The 20,828-nt window shown below is 40.3% G+C and overlaps 1 protein-coding gene across 2 annotated transcripts; it reads right to left on the bottom strand.

Annotated features, from left to right (window-relative positions):
* Nucleotides 1-1,297: 1,297 nt before the first annotated feature.
* On the bottom strand, nucleotides 1,298-18,248 carry u2af1 (U2 small nuclear RNA auxiliary factor 1). 2 transcript variants are annotated; one of them, XM_069178729.1, is made up of 8 exons: nucleotides 18,140-18,248; nucleotides 15,734-15,821; nucleotides 8,236-8,302; nucleotides 4,245-4,294; nucleotides 3,449-3,547; nucleotides 3,070-3,203; nucleotides 2,421-2,513; nucleotides 1,298-1,554 (listed from the first exon to the last, which is right to left on the bottom strand). In XM_069178729.1, the coding sequence occupies exons 1-8, from the start codon at nucleotides 18,181-18,183 to the stop codon at nucleotides 1,437-1,439; spliced, it is 693 nt and encodes a 230-aa protein (XP_069034830.1). In that variant the 5' UTR covers nucleotides 18,184-18,248; the 3' UTR covers nucleotides 1,298-1,436. The 2 variants fall into 2 exon arrangements, with proteins under 2 accessions (XP_069034830.1, XP_069034829.1); XM_069178728.1 differs by lacking the exon at nucleotides 8,236-8,302 and adding an exon at nucleotides 5,616-5,682 and having other exon boundaries at nucleotides 18,140-18,247.
* Between the last annotated feature and the right edge of the window lie 2,580 nt (nucleotides 18,249-20,828).

The raw sequence follows: 20,828 nt of genomic DNA, 5'->3' as shown, positions 1-20,828 counted from the left end.
CTCAAATCCTGTAAGGCACAACAAACACAAATCTCTGCTTTTCAGTAATCTTTAATTTAAAAATCCCTTCTTTGTGGATGAAATCAATTACCCCCATCATAATTACAGGCTGGTGGTTCTCACATCTCAAAATGCCTGGAAACTATAATGAAAGGGCCTTCCAGATATCCTGTAGACTGTGTATAGAGTAAGGAGGGGAGCAGACAATGCATTGCGTACTTCATAGTTTATGAACACAAGGACCAGACAAGGTCTGTTTACCCTTTCACCCCGTTTTCTAACTGCCTTATCCAATACAGGGTTGCAGGGAGCTGGAGCCTAACCTAGCAAACAATAGCCGCAAGATATGTTAAACCCTGGGATGCCGGTCCATTGCAGGACACACACAGCCACACCAGGCTGTTTCCCTAAAAGCCAATTAAACCACCAACAGGTCTCTGGACTGCGAGAGAAAACTGGAGCAGAAGCAGGAAACCCATGCAAAAGAAACTGCAGGCAGACGGCCCTCACAAGAACTAAAGGCAGGGTCCCACTGCTGTGAGACTGCAGTGCTAACCATTGTGCTGCCACTACAGTCATTTATTACAATATTTCTGATTTGTCTTCTGCTTTTGGCACATTTCAGTCCCTTGCACAGGTACATCAATTTCAAATTAAGTAGCAACTTATTTGACTTAACAGACATCAACAATTTAAAGTGGGGAAAATAGTAATGTTGCACTTCTTTTGGGTCACCACATAGCTGTCCCTTCTTTCTCAACTGCCCAATCTGTACACTAATGAATGCAAGAGCAAATGGACATCTTAAATTTACATACATCGTTGGAGGTTTGGGAAAATAGTGAACTTAAATAGAAAAACCAGGGTAAATAAGACCAATCTAAATGCACTCTACAAATATGAGAGTTCTAAAGCAGACTACCAGCATTATGCAGTGTGGCTCAACCCTTTCAAACCGTGAAAGTGACTTGACTGCCTTGGTGAGACTGTATTGTGTTGGACTTTTAATATTAGGAATCTGTCCAGACACTTGAATTCTACTGGTATAAACCATGGTCCTAGTGACACAACCCAGCAAATTTAAATTTCTGAAGATCTGTAGCAATTTTAAAAACAATTTGTTTGGTAGTTAAGAGATCGAGATTGAAAATACCACAACTGACCACTCACTTTTAAAGTCTAAGCACTTTTTGGCATAGTGTTCATGCAACTCTGTATGGTGCTTTGTTTTCCAAAAAAAACACTTAGAAATACTCTTCTGCAAAATTACATCCAGAAATAACACAAGATAGAGAAGCACTACAAAGCTGTTTTTATTGAGAAAGCAAGGTTTTTTTAAAAAAAAGAAGGGGTAAGATTTTCCACATTTCACACATATTTTGGTCATCATAAGACTACAACAAATCCTGTGTGGGTAAGAAGATGCGCGTCTCTTCTTAGAAACGACCGGATCTTTCCCGATCCCTTGACCTCCTCCTCTCGCGTTCACGTCCTCCTCTGCCCCGTTCCCGGGAGCGCGAGCGTCGTTCACGAGATCTGGAGCGAGACCTATGCCTGAGGAAGAAGACAACTTTTAATAGCCTGGAGGTCATGTTCTTACAACCTGGAGCTGCAAAACAACAGGTTTCCGAATTTATTAATTTCTTAAGAGAAAATCCCAAATCGACTTGTTCCAACGTGCACTTAAATGACTAAATATCCCTAAATAAGAGGGTTACAAATGAGAGGAGGCCATTCCTTTTTGAACCAAGGATGTCATCCATTCTTTTTCAGAATAATGATCCCGGAAACTAAATCAATGTGTGGGAAGTCTGATAGGGAACATTTACTAAGATCAACTGGTTTCACCTGGTCTGCCAGGTGTTTTGCAATTTGAAAGGGAAGAAGGGTTTTGCACAAAACAATAATTAACAGTCCTCTACAGCCAAGGAGCAGCAATTCTAGCTGCAAGGCAACAGGCTCAGTCTGTGTAGCATGTTGCTTAACCTGAAATACTATTTCTAGAGCCTCAAAATACATTAAAGTAACTTGAAGCCACGAACGTGTTAGGACCATGGTTCTTACATAAACCCAAGTGGCAACCCTTAGTTTAGTTTTTAAACATCTAAAAAAACAAAATTGCTAAACTTAAAAAAAGCATCTCAATACCGACTGCAGCCAATCTGACAATCTTTCACACACTGCAAGACGCAAGTGTCCTAATCTGACAGTTTTACTATAGGAACAGCCAAAGTGCTATTGAAGGTAGAGAACTAATGGAAAACATGAGAATTCTTGCCAAAACTGAAACTAGATGTTTGTGAGGAGTAATGATGGTTTTAAACTTATTATTGTGGGCTTTGGAATTGACTGCATAGGATAAATACTTGCATTTTTGCTTCCACTATCTACCAAACAACAGGAAGGACATGGACTCCTACCTTTTCCGGCGACGGCCATACAGCTCCCGACGGAGTTCTCGGGAAATGGGCTTGAGGTGCATGAAGTTACAGAATCCTCCTCGAGTGCACTCTCTGTGGACAGAAGAAGACATGAGGACTGCTACCCCAGCACAGCAGCCTTGCTCCCAAGCAACATGCCAGGGTACAGCCAGCACAGATTTGGAAGAAGGAGATCTGGCTAAATTAAGAACTCTTTGAACGGGCTACAGTATTGGACTTGTATATACAGATTTCAGGAAAGCTTCAGTTTCTCCACAACTCTCAGGCATGCAGTAGGTATTCAAGGAAATGAATGTCTGGATTCTAAACTAGTAAAAAAAAAAATACACATATAAAGCATGGAAGCTCAACTGGATTAGGACCACTGCTCTCCCTAATTTCAAGAGAATAACCTCTGGTACAGTGTAGAAAGTGTGGAGAAAAAGTGTTTGCACTTAGTTTATGTACATTTTCTATGTCAATCTAGATCAGGGTTTCTGCTATTAAAATTTCAATTTGGGATTTATTAAAATAACACTCCTCTCTATAACAAGACTTGTCCTTAGAGCTTCTCACACTTCAGAGGAGACGTATAAGCAGATGCTGACTGTACAGAGCATAAAATAAGCTTAAAAGTCCTAGCACTCACCCCATCTCATACTGGCGACAGCAGGCTTCCCTGAAGTCAGTCACAGGTGAAAGCTCTGCGTGTATCGGCTGCCCATTGAACCAGCGATTGTTTAAATCCATTACAGCCTTCTCAGCATCTTCCTCTCGACGGAACTACAAGCACACAAGAGAAGAATGTGAGACCTAGAGTAACTTCAGAAAATTCTGAGGGACAATAGGCCAGCGATACATATGCAAGGACACTGGGCACTGTGATAAGGAAGGTTAAGGTCTATCTGCAGTTTAAAGAGTCTCTGCTTGTTCTGTAGCTCTGCACAAGGAGTGCAGTATCTTTTACCTAATAAATAAGGTAAGGTTCTGTAATCTAGACTTAAGCAAGAAGAGATTTTAGCACTCACCTTCACATACACATTTCCAACCAGGTGATCTCCCAGATTGTCACACACATTCATTTCTTCCACTTCACCGTACTTTTCTTCCATCTCCGTGAAGACCTCCTACAAAGTCAGCAGCACACATCAGTCCAGCAATGTGAACTTACTGCTGCTCATGCTCAACATCAGGGGACCTGAGCAGAGGACCTCCTTCCAAGAAACCACTCTCGACAAGGAAATGTTTTAGACAGTTGTTTCTATCAACACTGAAAAGGGAACTGCAAAAACACACATCCACCCTGGTTCAAGGACCCAGAGTTTGAAAACAAACGTTCAAATGTAGTGTATTTTTGCAGCACTGGAAAATGAAATGGGGGAAATAGTGTTAATCTGCATCAGTAGTGCATGTCACAGACAGGATTTACACTGATTGTGGAGGGTAATGAACAACTTCAGTTTAAATCCTGCAAATGGAATTTATTGTAAACATAGTCAATATTAAATGCTGAAGGTTTAGATGTACAAAACTTTACTTTTAAATATGAAAAATCAACCATGCATCATTTTTAGAACTAGATGTTACCCACATTCACTGGGATTTTTGTCCCAGGAGGTTATAGCAAACGTTATAATGATGAATGCGATTTCCTGCAGCACACAAATCCAACCAAAAGATTATGGCACAAATAAGAAAAATAAAAACTTGTTCAGTTCTTTGATAAGCAAACAAGACTACATTAGATCTTTTCTCAAACAGGAGGGAAGAAAATTTCTAATCCGTTTACAGGGCTGATTTTGCATATAAGCAGTTTTCACTCACCTCAAAGAATTCATCGTAATGCTCTTGCATTTCCACATCGCTTACAGCACCTGATTGAAAGGCAAAAAGAAACAGTTTACCTTATAGATGCTAAAGAACCCAAACATCTCCTGGAAACTTAACTCTAGAAATAAAAGGATACTAATTTGTTAAAACAAAGCTGCTGATTAACGGACGTTGCAAGTGAAAGGCAACAGGACTATCATGACTATCCAACATTATCTCTAACATTTACAGAACACTGAACAATACTATTGTCATAAAATCCATCTGCCATTCTAAAATCTAAAATTGTAAAGTTAAGTTCAGTACCAAGTGTTACCCTCAATGGAAGGAGAACAGGATGGACACATTTTCTCAAAAGCAGACTAGATATTGTGAGATTTTTAACAGTGAAAGGGAATATAAATTAAGAACTTTTTTGAGTCTACTGTTAATGCTTTTTCATCAAGTATTACATGTATAACTACAAGGAAATTACTAAATTCAAATTAGAAACAATTAACTTCAAAATATCTTATGAGACTGTGCTTCAGAAAGATGGCAAGAATTTTAAATATCCCTACAGTTATCACTTGGAAGAGGAGAAAGCGTCCATTTTATCCTCACTTTCCTTGACCAAGGTACTTTCCCGACAACGAAAACAATTCTCCTGGCTGAGAATCAGTGAATGCTATAAAATGTCAGGGAAAACTAAAATGAAACCAAATGGATATTTCCGCACAAGTAGCCTGTCAAGGGCACTCCCTCTGTAAGCACTTTCCGTGCAGTGGGACTGGTAAAAGCCTAATGAGCATGCAAAGACACCAGGCTTGCTCAAGGGAAAGGGCTTTAGAAAACAGGTTAGGGACACAGGGGACAGCTTTACAGCAGGGGGCCTGTCTATTACTCGTGATTCTCACTGATAACCAAGATATTTCTGATCGATTGATAATTCCCCCCCCCAATAACCATCACAATGGAGTGCCTCCTATGAAGATATGCTGATGATTTCCTTACGGTGGCATGGAATTACATTCCATGGCGCGGCTTTGCAATCTTTCACGAATCAGATTTTAAAGAAATTAACGAAGCCTGCCACCCCCTTTTTCCGTTTATAACTGCTGATGTGGGGTACGAGAGATCCCATTGCGAATTCCTTGAGATTAGAGTGGTCCATGACAGTATCAAGGGCTGCTTGATACAAGTCTGCCCTCTTAATTTCAATAGGAGTTAGAAGCCCTTTCTGTGCTAGGTAGTTGGTAAAACTAGAGGCAAAAAGTGCCGACGGGGCTCAGATTCAGGTCATAGAAACTGAAAACAACAAGAATAGGAACACTAAAAAAAATGACAAATCAATGCCGCAGGATCCTGCAAACAAGTTTAACTTACAGCGTAAACCATCAGCAGACTGGGCAGTGTTTTGAGGGTTACGGTAAATGTTCAAGAGGGCAATGGTCTGAAATACAAAATGTAAATTTTTGTAAAAAGGTTACCATTCAACTCATTTTGCTTTCGTTCCCATACTATCCATAGTCCAGTTGCAGGCCAGGCGCTGAAAGAAAAATGTTATGGGGCACTCCAGTGTCCCCTGGCCACGCTGCGATGGGGACCTCAGGACAGCACGCTCATTATTGTTTCCACAGCTTAGCCCGCCAGGTCAGCAGGCTAACAAGCTCTTGACTCAGGGTACACAGGCTTTTCAGCTAGGCCAAATTAGTGTACTATGTACCAACAGGCATTTAGGAGTCCGTGTAGAACAAAATAAAAGCACCTTTGATATATATCAAAAAGTATTCTGTGCTTTCTTAACTGCTCTTAAATTTCACTTATTACAGAGAATAAGAGCAGGACATATTAACATGCAGTGTGCCTAACCTGGACAAGGAAAAAGACATGAGAAGTTAAGGACAGCTGCAGGTCACGTCTGCAGAGATTTAACCAGGTCTTCTAGGGGTAGGCAAATTAAAAATTGATCTGTGTAGCACTGTTGCAATAAAGAATCCAAGCAGTGGGAGCTGAAGGCCTCCATTCCAATTCCAGGTGACTGAAAATGGCTGAGCTTGTTTAAGACATGCAACATGTCTCCTGCTTCAATTCAGGAAAAACTTGGTGAACTGGCACAATCGACTCAAGAGATACTGACAACCCAGAGACACTGCAGGCCTGACCACTCACATGTTGGTTAGTATTTTAAGAAATATCTCCCTTAAAGACACAAAACTGTTCACTGTCTTCTCTAAGGAAGTTAGGGCTTTGGATCCCACAAACAGTGGATATGACAGGAAAGGCAAAAAATAGTCAGAATAAAAATCATCTTTAAGTGACTTTATACTGACTCCTTATGACTGGTACAAACACAGCACAGTACTTGATTTTTAAAAATAATTTTCCAGTTACTACAGCACAACAATGAGGTGTGTTCTTTTGAGATCCCCATTAAAAAAAAGAAAAGGAAAGTTAAAATAAGCCCCCCCAACAAAAGATGCAAATGATGCCCATTCACAACTCGACTTACCTGTACAGCAGCAAGTGGCTGTGCATCAGCTCTGCTAAGCGGGGCTCAACAATCTCAAGTACTTCTCACACAGTGTGACTAAGATTTGAGGTTAATTTTCTAATTACTATGGATGCTTTGGTTGGTATGTAATAAAACATGGCAGTAGTTTGTAGGGAACAAGGATTTAAACACTGAAGCCACTTGAAATCAACCATGACAGCTTCTGATTGAGTCTGGGGATTTCGGCTTGAGGTCAAACAGGCGACTTGGGCATGAAAGACAACCGTCACAAACGGCGGACATGCTGTTTAGAATAAATGACGACTTGCAAAATGCAACTGCTAGGTGAACTTTTTTAGAAATCCATTAGGAAGCCGTGTTGTAGCAGACAATGGATGAATTTGTTACTGTGCCGTGAAATTCACCGTTCTGTAAACGCACTTCAATGCTTGATGAATGCATAAGGAAACCAAACACCATTTGACAAAGGGAAAGTGTGAAGTGGGGAAAAAAGAATCCTGAAAATGCTGAACAATGACAGACCGATACTACGCACACAGATGAACAAAAAGGAGCCAAATTAAAACCTCTCCGGACACCATTTCAAACACGACTGTAGTGTTCCTCATCTCCAGCGGAAAAAAGACGTAGGGATATTGGAAAACAGACCTTCCAAGGTTAAGGAAGACTGAGATGCATCTTTATCAAGCATGCCAAGTCAAAACATAAGCCTGCCATGAACCCAGTCTTGATCTGAAAAGGCCTCTCTTCGCGTCACCTGGATGCCTCACCCAGTCAGGCTACTTGCTTAGATCACAAGTTGAGGCCTTCAGCCCAGACCGTCAGTTTAAGCCCAGATCACGATATCACTGGCCAAATTCGTCCGGAATTCCTGAAGGGCAGTGTCGAACTGGCGAGAGCCCACGGGGTTAGATGGGCTTCAGTCAGCCAGTTTCCTCTAGCCTTTGTCACAGGTTTGACTGTAGGACGTGCCCCAAGCTCACAGCGATGATGGAGAGAAAGGTGCCGTTCCACCATTAAGTGCTATCTTTCTGGTGAGAAAGGGTGGAGCTTGTGATAGATCTCAACGATGACGAGCTCTAATTAAGTGTTGCAGGGTACAGGAGCAAATTAACTGGTACCCCACCTTGACAGATATAGTAAAGGAGTAAAAAAAAAAATCAGAGAAATCCAAATTGGTAGGCATAAAATAGAAAACTGGCAATTCAAAAATTGAGAAACAGACCTTTAGGCTCTCAAAGATGTAAAAAAATATAGGGTAGAATCAGATCTGGATTTCAGCAACAGGCTGGCAAAGGAAAATCTTGGGGGGCTGGGGGCATGTGTGATGTGTACTGTGGTCTTGTTATCCCCTGCTAACAGCACTGAAGCAGCCCCACTTTAATCTGCTGGCACCCATTTGTAAGTCAGCAGTTTTGGCAGACACCCCCGTATTGTTCAGAGAGGGATTTTGTACCCCTAATCTAAAATATTTCTGACAGTGGGACTTACAGTGTGAGCCGTCGGCCGTCTGTGCACTGTTTTGGGGATTACGGTAGATGTTTTGAATCAAGATGGTCTGTAGAGGGAAAAAATAAAAAAATCAAATAAAATTCCCCATTGCTCTGCAGAGCATAACTAATTTTCTTTCTTGGTCATTGCAAATGTCCTTATAAACTATGAAAACTAGATGCAGCTATCCCTCCTAGAGTTTGTAAGGAAAAAAAGCATGCCAGTGTTCTTTTTCAGCACGAAAGATGAAAATCTCTTTGACCATCTCTTTTGATCAAGACCAAGCTTTTCCTTAAAGGCCACAGCAAGGCCTTCCAAACACTACTATAATTCTGGGCCCAGCTGGAACTTGGGAAGTTTGTCTGTCAGCAAGCAAAAAAAAAATTCCTATGACTTTAGTTTCACAGGCCAGCCTGGCACATTTTTTTTGATGAAGGATGACTTGATTAAGGGAAAACTTTCTCAGCACTCTTCCAAGACTTAAAAAGTAACTCAATGTCAACGAACGCAAAATGTAAGAGCATATAGTCTGCTACAAAAATAGGACTGCTCTTCAAAATTGTATCCTTACAACAGCTTTTAGTGCTGTACTATTTGACTTCACATTTTGCAGCTCTTACTTTGTTGGGACATCACTTAAAGCAAAAAAAAAAACAGAAAAAAAGCACTTTAGCCAGAAATGTCTACAGTGTCTACACTACGAGAACCTTTTGTACACAACCACTGAAATGTAATCTTAGCAGTCAGCAAGCCAAAAATCATAAATATCTACGTAATAAATACATACCATTCTGAAAACTGAAGTACTATGGATAGATGAGAGATATACTTCACCAAAGCCCTGAAAGCCATACCAATCTTCAGCACATATACTAAATCTCAAGCAATGCAGGGAGAAATATTGATGGTTCCGGGCGGGGATAGGGGTGGATAGATACTGACATTTCTAATATAAGTCAGTAATAAGTTCTAGAGCAAAAAACAGCATAGCATTCAGAAATAACATGATGGGTGTACTAGTTTTTGAGGAGCAGCCTCCAAGGCTGAACCTAAGGAAATATTCTTGTTAATAGTCTACGTCACCATCCACATAATTTCTGCAAAATCAAATTTCTTATATTTGCGGGAAACGTTAGTTTTTATGTGAGATTGCTTGCAAAACACCTATCCTTAAACTAACATCTTTGCTAGTCCTGTGTGAGAAACCTGTTTTTGGCAGTCCAGTGAAAAATTTGCCCACAACAGGTAACTAGGCATCCAGGATCTTTTTCTTTCAATATCCATCAAGTACCACAGGTGGCTTGTGACGACTTGACTAACCATTCATTAGTTTACGATTGTAGAAGTGGGTCTTCTACCTCTATCAAGTTCACCAGATATCTTTCAAGGCTTGTGTGGCTCAAAGACAAGTCAAAACGGATCCGCAATGACAAACGTGAACAAACTGGAGTGTGGGATTTCTTTTTATATAAGGACATTTTTTAAACATTATGCAGTAAAACGTGGATGACTCACAAGACTACCATGCACCAAGTTGCCTGCCTTGTATATCCTATTCCTAGAGTAAATCTGAACACAGATCTACTTCTTATGCTTTACGGTTGTTTGCAAAGGAATTCAAGGTAAGATGCAAGCCTGTTCATGACAGCAAAGTCCCAGTGGCTATAGAGGAACAAGAAGTAAAGCCCTTTTGCAGATCTCTAACTAATAGCGATGCTGTTGCGTTCTAGTTTCACTGCTTACAGCGACGGAGAATGCAAACTATGAAGCCATAAACTCCCATACCACATATACCAATCTGGCAATTTACCACGGCATGAAAAGTAGATTTCCATTCATTTTGGCCCATTGGTAAACCGAAGTTAACGAGCTTAGAAGTTGCAGTACACAATTAAATTCTCTCTGCAAGTGGCTTTTGCCCATACTGGTTATTCCTGACCAACAAATACAGCAACCTAAATGAAGGACATGTGAGGATTAGTTATTTGACAGCCCTGATTTACATATTTTCATGCATTTAGCTGGCTGTTTTTCAAGATGCTCAATTTCTGTTTTTATATACCACATAACTTCCATTTTAGTAAAAACCCTCATTATCCCACTTTATTGTGAAGAAATACAATTTTCATGCATTTAGCTGGCTGTTTTTCAAGATGCTCAATTTTTGTTTTTCTATACCACATAACTTCCATTTTAGTAAAAACCCTCATTATCCCACTGTATTGTGGGGAAATACAATGTTAACACTGGCACTTTGTGAAAGGATGCTTAACAGTATATTAATGTTTTTAGATATTAATGTTTAAGTTAAAGTAACCTGGTAAAACGAACAAATCAAAGGCAAAATATAAACAAATTAACAGCAAAAATGCTCAAAGCAATGGCAATTATTCAAATATTAACTACAGTAAGAATGCCGCATTGATACCACAATGGACCAGGATAATGAACGCATTACTGAAATGAGAAATACAGTATATAAATTAACAATTAAAACTGGTGTTACAAAAAGTGCCATTTCAATAATTTATGAACATGCACAGATTTGTCTGTATCAAAGAACATGGAATCGTATTACATGATGCACAATCAGATTTCAGCAAGGTGCATTCCATAAATCTCAAACTGCAAATTGTGCCGTTTTCCAATTAAAAAAAATCAGTTGTTCCTACCAATATTGCTAGTTTCAAACATATTATTAAATGAGTACATTACTTTTAAAAGTTTTCCACTTCTATTTAAGTCTTTTGAGCAATCCATCCTTCTGTAGTTTTTCATTCTAGAAATTACAATTTCACTAAATTAAAAACCACCACTATGAAAAAAAAAAGACTACTGAATCACGGAGTGCTTATTTACAAAATGTCTAATTTCACACCAACATCTCTATTTTGAAGGCAAAGAAACTAAGCCTTTGCAAGAGCCCGCCTTACCATTCAAAATCAGCAGCTTAGAACAAAGACAAGGCAACTTCCCAATTATATAGCTAATATTTCACCAGAATTTCTATTTAGTCTTCAGAACTAAACACTTCAAAATTGAGGATGAAAACAAAAATCCTGAATCTTGGTGCTCAGGTAGGAATGAAAAAGCAGTTGTCACTGCCTTGAAGGTAAAGAGGGTTCTGATGCTTCCTAATTGTTTAATACAAAGGCAACTCCAACTTGCTTGAGTAAACCTAGACAAACTACACAGGGCTCCTCAGTAGTGCAATTGTCAGGTGTTTAACAGCCATGCCTCCTTTTCGTCTTCTTTCTGTATTAAGTGTGACTCCGGCGCTCTCTCGTGAAATCTCATCTGGGCATATGAGAAGTCCGAGTGCAAAGCGGACCGCAGACATTTTTGCGGAAGTAGTGGAAAGCCCAAGTGCGCTACTGGGAAAGATTAAGCAGCAGTTGCATCCTTCTCCATAACTTTAGAGATGTCCATAGCTTCAGTCAGGCTTTACCTTCACCAGTCAGACAGCGCCATTGGTAGACTTGTGACTCCGACCACAGCGTATAAGCCAAAAAAAAAAATCAACCAGAGCACTGTTCAGGAAGACAAGTTAACATGTTGTTAATTGAATGGAACAAATTACTTCATTAGTGAGGTGAGATTATCATAAAATACCATTATGCACTACTACAATTCACTTGTATTGTGTTCAGAAGCACAGATGGTATTTTAACAGAACCACCAGACATTCCAAGCAAGCAAAGCTGATTCAAATCCAAACTTGAGCTGGATCTTCTCCTTCTCCACTTGTGTTTTTCAAAAATGTAACACAAAGTGATTATAAATGAAGATAATAGCTTATATATAGCACAAGCAGATAACACCACGAGCCACGAGAAGCAAATGTTTCAGTTTCAATTGGATGAAAATTGGATGAATTTTAGTCCAAAAGGATGTGTAATCTAGACCCACATCAATATTTTCCACACCTATTTTGGTAAAAAAAGTAATGTCTATCAAAATACTGAGGACATGCTTTTAAAAAACAGGACTATGGATGCCATGATCAGAAAGGTAGCTTTTCATAAGGCCTCTCAACTTTACAAGTGCAACTTGGATATCCTACACCCTGTAAATTTTCATGACCAACAGGGAAGTTTACAGCTCAGCAACGCTGGGTATGTGTAAATCCCTAGAATATAAATAAGTAGGGAATCAATATTCAGTCAAGAGAGAAGCTAGCATATTACATACAAATGCAAGGATGTTACCTAAAGTTACCTTAAATTCACAGCACATTTTACATTTGGGCAATAGTGCTTTTTAGCAAGTGGTATTGTTGGGTGCTATTAGAAGCTCATCCATAGAGCCTGTTTATACTGCAATCAAAGAATCACCCAAAATGACATTTGCTCTTCTAAGCTTAATGTAGGCATCCTCTATAGTCCAACACACAAAAGTCAAATAAGTGCTCCTGTCACCTCATCTTGCCATTTATGATCATGAATTAGTTCTACAAGATCTCTTCTTTCCAGGTTTCTCTGTCACAGCATAGCAGAAAACTAAACACTAAGGAGAATGCCACTCAAGTGATAAGAGTAGAGGATGAAGAACATGTTTTTCAAAGCATGCTACAATACACATGGTCTCCAGATGGGTATGCAACAGACTTATTTGCTAATGAAGTTAAAAATAACACTATCTGCACCACCTAGACATAATAATAGGAACACACCATCTTGATTAAGTAGTACAGATTCTAACCTAAGCAAGCGATGCAAATATATGATCAGTCACAGAACATTTAAGAAACATGACAGATTGGGACTGAATGTTAATTTGCTTTCACTATTTTCCAATAAACAAAACATTTTAAAAATCTTAGAAACTGTAATTGCACACTACTGACTGAAAAATCAATCTTGGAGAAACGCCAAGGTGAATTCATACAGTAGATCCAAGAGCCTTGAGACCAACTACTTTTTAAGGCTTCGTGCCTCCATGCCTTTTAACTGTACAGTTGACTTGTGCTATACTTTAAAATAAGAGCCAGGAGACCTGAGCAATGAGAAATCGTTCAGAACAGCCCCAGCCAAATCTAGAGGAAGGGTCAAATTCTGACACAAAGGGATGCAGCAATAGGGACAAGACGGATGCAATGCAGAGATTTTGAAGTCCTGAGGGCTCATTTACACCAGGCTAGACTGATCAGTAAGCAAAACAGTTTGTGAGGGAATTAACTTAAAAATAGTTTCAAACACGTGAAGGCCATTTGATACTACCTTTTTGGTAACTAGTTAACTGACAAAGATCTCATCCAGCCATTTTTTGATGGAAGCCCAGGTATCACCTTCAACCACATGGTCAGGTCACTTGTTCTATACTCTCACCAGCCTTTGCATAAAAGAGTGTTCTCACATTTGCATTCGTGTAAATACCACATTAACCCTGAAATGATTCCAAATTACTTCTGTCTGGGTAGGTATTATAGCTTCAAACCTCTGAATAAAGCCCTATTAGGAACTGTATCCATTTTCTCTGGAGAGCCCACAGTCAGCTACTTCAATGGTTATAAGGGAGATATCACCTCAGCAGGGGATGCAAACAGACATGAATATAAACCAGAAAAAATCAAACCAGGTTGCTAGAAAAACATCTAGTTGTGCCAATAGCACTTTCTGGTAAAGTTATTGGGTTTAAAACTGCTGAGGCAAGACTCCAATAGCCTGACTGTTGTTCCAAATTATACCCTTACGCAAATGAGAGCAAACTCATAACTCAAATACCCGAGAAACATGTCGAATGCTTGCCTATAGATAACCGCAAGAACTATGAATTATTAAACTACTTAAGATATAAATGTGCTTATGATATCCCATCTGTAAATCTTCTTGCAGAGCCTATAACAGTGTATATCTACAATACTGCAAGAAAGAAGAAAGCTTAATACACACTTCCCAATAGAAGTTTAAGGACTATTAAATCTGATCAAATGGAAGGATTTTTTAAATTAAGAGACCAGTTAAATTGTGCTTCTAAAAATGCATCTCTACCTCAGTCACAGTATACTGCCATCTAGACTTACTGCACAAGTGAGTAAATGCTTTCAGCTCCAACAGTATATAGGATCGTCCTTTCTCTGAAGTGCAAAGTATTTTGGGGGGCATGGTATTCTAGGAAACTACTGAAAGGGAAAAGAACAGATTAGGAGGAAAAAATGTAAATACAATGTGACCCTAACATTAGCACTTTGAAGTGCTAGTGAAGGACAAGTACACTGATCCGTAAAAAGAGCAGACTTTAAACTACACAAAACAGGAACACTCTACATGTACACCACGGGCAACTTTGGCTTTTGAAATTTTTGCAGCCAGTCATTTATCTAAATGATGTTCCAATAAATAATAAGACTCCAACAAAATAGCTGGAGCAGCTTTTCTGTGATGAAAGAGGTCTTTTTCGCAGCAAATACACATTTACAATTCTTCAGCCAAGCATGAGTTCTGAAAGAAACCAAATTAAGTTAGTGTGAATTAAATGAATTTAAAAGCATGCATCCATCACAAAGTAAGACTACCTTTATATGGAAAAAAACCTTTATCATGGCTTAAAATACAACAGGAATTATAAAGAAACCACTCAATTTCAGCTTTACCTACATATGTTGTGATAGAAAAACAATAACGCACTGAACATCCTCATATGGTAGGGTATGAAATTTATCCTACTTCTGGACAGGAACTAAATGAAGATTTACACAGTGGTCCCCCCACTGGGGTGAGATACTTCTTGTATTTTAATTTGTGCTGATGATTGACAGCTGCTCATAGCCTTTCACCGTGAAAGCAGAGAAGCTACTTGCAACTAGTAAGGAGAATAGGAAATTTTTAGAAACATGGAATTGTTTACCTTTGTTTTTGAACTTTTAGTAGCTACACTGTTAATATCAGTTTAGTGTAGAGTTTAAAAAGCAATTTAGTTCTACTGACACACTGGGAGGGAGTTATTATAAACCACCCAAGCAATGAATGAAAAGTTATGATTTCAATGCATATATAGAACTATACTGAACAGTTCCGACTCAGGTCATTGTAAAACCTACAGAAAGCCCTGGTGTCTTGCAGTGTACATGCTTATGACCAATTTTTCTATCCATTTAAGTTTATCCGATTAGAAATGCACTTCATTCATGCTGATTAGAACATTAAACTACTCCTTCACTTTCAAGGGAAATATTTACGAAGTGCATCAGCTACAAGGACATGATGCCTTTAATGATTTTAAAAATCATTACTTAAGGAATCATATCCAACAAACACTGTCAAAATACAGTGGTTCTTTTACTTTCATGGCAAGAAAACTTCACAAGTTGCAGCAGCCCTAAAATTGAGTGGTTTCATCACAAAATCCTCTGAACTTTATGGGACATATCGAAAACACTGGCACTTAGGTCCCCTTTGCTTCTTAAAGGGGATTAAAAGAGCAAGAGTTTGTATATAGTACCTCAAGGAGTAATACAGCACCATGTTCTGGCAGGAACATCTGTACAGCTCAGACTTACCTGACTGAAGGTTGGCTTATTGTGCAACCTGGAACACCGGTCTCCATGACGACAAGCCCCAATTTTAAAGTAGAACGAACAATTGACTCTGTTTCAAAAGGAAAGGAAAATAGAAACACACTGAGGCCGGAATCCTTAAGCATCATGAGACTATCATGAGCAAATTGGATACTTTTAACAAGAATCAGGCAAGCTCAAACTTACCACAGGAGTGGGATGCTGGAATGAGAAAACTTGAATGCATATGGCCAAACAACCACACACTACTCTTAAACCCAGATCCCTGGAGAGGGAATTCTCCTGCAACGCCTTGTATGGACACCTTGCTTTCTTTGGGGAAATTATTTATGTACATCTTCAACTTAGCCTAACCTAGAAATGGAGGCTAGGAGAAGCGTGAGGTGAGAGAGATATAGGAAATGATCTTCAAAATTCATTGGCACTTAACACTTAAATATGGAAAACAAAGGCAAGGGTATATTTTAACATGGACATCCATTATTTACATGGTTCTCCAAAACACCTTTTCCACAACAGCTCTGCAGCAGTTTCAGGGTACCTGCTCTGGCATGTTGTGGTGAGCCCCGATTCTGTCAATACAGGGATCCCCAATACAGGTTATGCCACATACAGAAGACCTATAAAGCACATGATGACTCAACCAAGTATTTTATTCAGTTAAGACAATGCTGTTACTTGTGGGCCGAAAGACCTACATTTATAGTCCTCAGTGATCCGTTAAACAGGTAGTTTGCATGTCTTTAGAAATTTGGTGAAGCAACAGTCGCCACCAAACATTGCAGGCTGGGTGCTCTTCAGGGCCACAACCGAATATTCCCTAACAAGATGATTGTGAAAAAACGTGATACAAGTATTCAAAATCCAAACGGGCACTTACAAAGTCAACCCAGCACACTCAGTCAGAATCAGTTAAACAAATCAAAAGACAAGTGAAAACAAGATGGATGTGTATTAAAAACTAAGAACAGTGTGCAGCTCTTTACCTAGGAAACAAGCTACATAGATGTGTGTGAAGTTACTAACAATTTCAGAAATGGATGGATGAGAGCCTTAGATCAGTTAACTACCAAACGGGCCAAAGGCTCTCCTCTCCTTTGTAACTGTTTCTCGTTCTAGTTCTTAACTGGACTGCTACAACTGGAATGAATGGGAAGCAAACAAAAACAAGAGAAATAAAACAAAGCTTATAAACAAGAGGGGGCCATTAAGCCCACGCAGGGAAAAAAGTTTAAACAAAAAGCAATATTTGTTTAAGAACAGACAAAGAGATGACTTGCGATCTACAACTATCACGTAACAAACGTTTTTACTAAAGTAAAACGTGGACTTCAGTGGGCTTGATTCGTCGTTCTTCAAAATAAAACCACTAGCCCCCCCAACCCAATACACACACCAAAACAATGAGCGACATAACCCAAGAACCATAACCTAGAAATGAAGCACCTTATCAGTTGTCAGTCATACACAACCTTTAGTTTTTCCACTCACAACGAGTGAACTTTGTTTAGAAATCCCAATCCTAGTGATCCCCTGGGAATGAGGCACGCACCCCAATCGCAGGTAGCCAGAAGTCTTGGCCTAGGTTGTTTTAAAGAACTAAACACACGCAGCACGAAGCAATTGCAATTTGAAAGAAGCATCCACGTTTCTCTTTCATGTATCCTTCCTGTGGCGTTAGACGGCGCTGCAGTCAATTCTTAATTGATTCACACGTCTTCTGATTTATTCAGAACAACGGTTTGATGTGATTATTTTCTAAAAAAAAACTCGCATGTAATACAATAATAAATCCAGCAGCTGGGACTTTTTTCTCGATATACCGACACCGAAACAGTCTCCCCTCAGCCAGTTGGAACTTGCGCGGCGGTATCCTCCCACCAAGGAGCGGGTCAAGAGCTAAACCCCGTGCCTTTTGAGCGTCTAAATGTGCACAGTTTAGCCGAATTCCACCTCAGGCACAGTCGAGTATCGGTTTTCCGCGGCCCTCCAGAAGCGGCCTGACGGCGTTGGCTCCCCGGCCCCAGGGGAGCGTGTCTTCGGACACAATGGCGGAGCAAGGCCGCAGGGACCTGCGGGCCAACTGGTGCAGCTCCCGCCGCCTGCGCCGCCGCCTCGTCCTCACAGTCAACTTTGCATCGCCGGCCGGCGAGTCTTTATCTCTCTGCTGCGGGCGAACCAAGACCGCGGAGGCCTTAGTCCTCCACCCCCACCAACATCAGCAACATGGCCCTCTCATGCGCCGCCGGACCCAAGCGCACCAAAACTAAGAATTTAGGACGCTTCCACCAGCACTTCGCGAGATACTTTTAAACTAGGACAATATGTCAAGCTACTACTTCGACTGCGTGCGTTTTGTGGAGGAAAAAATCAACAAAAAAGACTTACTTGTCTTTCTCTGTACCAAAAATGGACGCCAAATACTCCGCCATCTTCGCCTCCTGCAGCAGCAACTCGCGGCCGCGCGCTCTACGTCATCAACTATAAGCTCCCGCGCAAGCCCCGAAGTCCTGTACCGTAAAGTCTGTTTTACAAGCGCACCACAATCCGAATAGCAGGGCATTTCACAGTTTGGCATAGGGACTGCCCGTGTTTTTAGGCGATGAACCATTTTTCATTAAACCACGATTGAGAAAAGCCCAGTATATAATCAGGGAAATGTAGGGTTTTTATAAATACTGCTGTAATGTAACTTTCAAATAGATTTATTCAAGTGAAATTTAACCATTCATATGATAAGTTCTACGAGTACATCCATAGGTCAGGTAGTAATAATAATAATAATAATAATAATAATAATAATAATAATAATAATAATAATAATAATAATAATAGCTTACACTTATATAGCGCTTTTCTGGACACTCCACTCAAAGCGCTTTACAGGTAATGGGGTCTCCTCTCCACCACCACCAATGTGCAGCATCCACCTGAATTTCATACAATTAGAAGAGATGAGAAAAATATTTTCTTCTTTCTTTTTTCGTACATGAAACAATGTCTGAATATGTCCCCTCGTCTGAAACGAACTCACAAGAAACAATTACATGTTGCCACGGGATGGCGATATTGTAACATAATAATTGCTCTATTGAGTTCCTACTCTCCGTGTTTTATACCCAGAACTTTCACACGTTTAAATTCTTATACTTATAGTTTTTGTATTGTTCACGGGAAGGACCTGAAATAACAGCTAATATTTCTGTATTTCTGAGTTAGAATCTTTAACTCGGGAAAGCGGGGCCGGGCCTTGGCTTAGGCGAACTACGAGGCCACCAGGGGGCCCCCTCAGTGTGCAACACGACATTTGTTTTTATCAGCACGTTCACATCCGAGTCGAAAATTCCCTCTAGTGGCTCTTTCTGTTGCTGCTGTGCTAATCTACGCTGTTAAAGTTTGGTAGTTATAAATGATAATATCGTGTTTTCATTGTAGCCCAACTCCTAAACTTAGTGGCCAGTATTGTACGTACTGAACCACCGTTGCCAGCACAGTAGGAGAAGTATTATCCTTACAATTTGTGGGCATAGGCCAGCTTCCTGATGATGATGATGATGATGATGATGATAAAAATAATAGCTTAGTCTTATATAGCACTTTTCTGGACATGCCAATCAAACCACTTTACAGGTAATGGAGACTCCCCTCCACCACAACCAATGCGCAGCATCCACCAGACATCCGGCTGATGTCCAAGCACTTTGGATGGTCCAAGTTCTGGGATAGTATCACAGCCAATACTTGGTTTATTGGAATCTTATCACTGTTTAAGAATCTTATACTAACTGTAGTATAAGAAATCCAGAAATGTATAGGTCATCGAAGAATAGACTGAGGAAATTGTTGTCACCCAGCAGCTAAATTCCTCAGCACTCTCATGCCTGAAAGGGGGAATCTTTACTTGAAAGTGGTTAATGTGGGAAACTTTAGGATTATGTGTACTAATGTGCCTGTATCTTTCATTTCTTACATGCCGAGTTAAAGCCACACAGAGGGAACTGAACTGGATGTCTGCGTTAGGACAAACACGAGCAATAGGAGTGACAGACTCAGCACATCCCGCACAGCGACTGCAGGTCACCAGGGAGCAGGTACATCTGTCATCCTCCAAGTCTGGGGAATGGGTGAACATCCTCATCAGAGGGGTTATATGCATCTGCAACCAGGCTGCGTTCACAGCTGTTGAAAGGGGTAACTGAAGGATTGGATTTTACGTTTTGTATAGCATAACTGTAACCAAGGCACTGTTAACCTGTAGCTTACAAAAAAATTGCTTAGAACAAGAAAGGTGCAATAGATACACATTTTTTGTGACATTTGATAAAAATAAAATGCAGGGGGCTGACAGGAATAAGTTCTCTGATCAACAAGCTATATACTGTTGATACTGTTAATGGACATCACATCTCTGTACACCGTCATTCCCCATAATGACAGCCTTACAGCCCTCAAGCACACGCTGGACAAACGCACAGTGCTTGATCCACCCACCCACACCCTGGTACGCCTTGCAGAATTGGTCCTCACACTGAACGCATTCTCTTTCAATAATCTTTTTTACCAACAGGTCAGTGGAGTTGCCATGGGCACCAGAATGGGACACAGCTATGCCAACATTTTTGTCGGCTGGGTAGAAGAACGCTTCTTTGCCTCCTACACTGGCTTTGTCCTTGACCTCTACAAACGATATATTGATGACTGCGTCGGTGCCGCCACATGCTCCAACGATCAGCTTGAGTTCTTCCTGCACCATTTCACCAACTTCCACCCGTCCCTCAAATATACGGTTAACATATCTTCCACCACTCTTCCATTTCTAGACATCCACTTGTCTATCAACTACCCCCGACTGTCCACTTCAGTTTATTACAAACCCACGGATTCACACAGCTACCTCCTGTACAGCTCATTTCACCCCAACCACACTAAAAACTCTCTTCCTTTTTCACAGTTCCTTAGGTTACGAAGACTATGCAGCGACGACATCGACTTCGAGAACCAAGCCCTCGAAATGTACTCATTTTTCATCAACAGAGGATACCCCAGCAGTGTGATTGACAGGGCCCTTGCCCGAGCC

The sequence above is a fragment of the Lepisosteus oculatus genome, chromosome 15 (assembly GCF_040954835.1).
Source record: "Lepisosteus oculatus isolate fLepOcu1 chromosome 15, fLepOcu1.hap2, whole genome shotgun sequence".
Taxonomy (NCBI): domain Eukaryota; kingdom Metazoa; phylum Chordata; class Actinopteri; order Semionotiformes; family Lepisosteidae; genus Lepisosteus; species Lepisosteus oculatus.
This window is presented reverse-complemented; position numbering and strand designations above follow the sequence as displayed.

What these genes read in the sequence shown, in the direction of transcription:
- u2af1 (XM_069178729.1), bottom strand. Translation starts at nt 18,183, where the DNA reads ATGGCGGAGTATTTGGCGTCCATTTTTGGTACAGAGAAAGACAA. An exon ending in TTTGGTACAGAGAAAGACAA is followed by an intron (nt 15,822 to 18,139) that starts GTAAGTCTTTTT and finishes CTTTTGAAACAG; the next exon opens with AGTCAATTGTTCGTTCTACT. An exon ending in ATTACGATGAATTCTTTGAG is followed by an intron (nt 3,548 to 4,244) that starts GTGAGTGAAAAC and finishes CTGACTTTGTAG; the next exon opens with GAGGTCTTCACGGAGATGGA.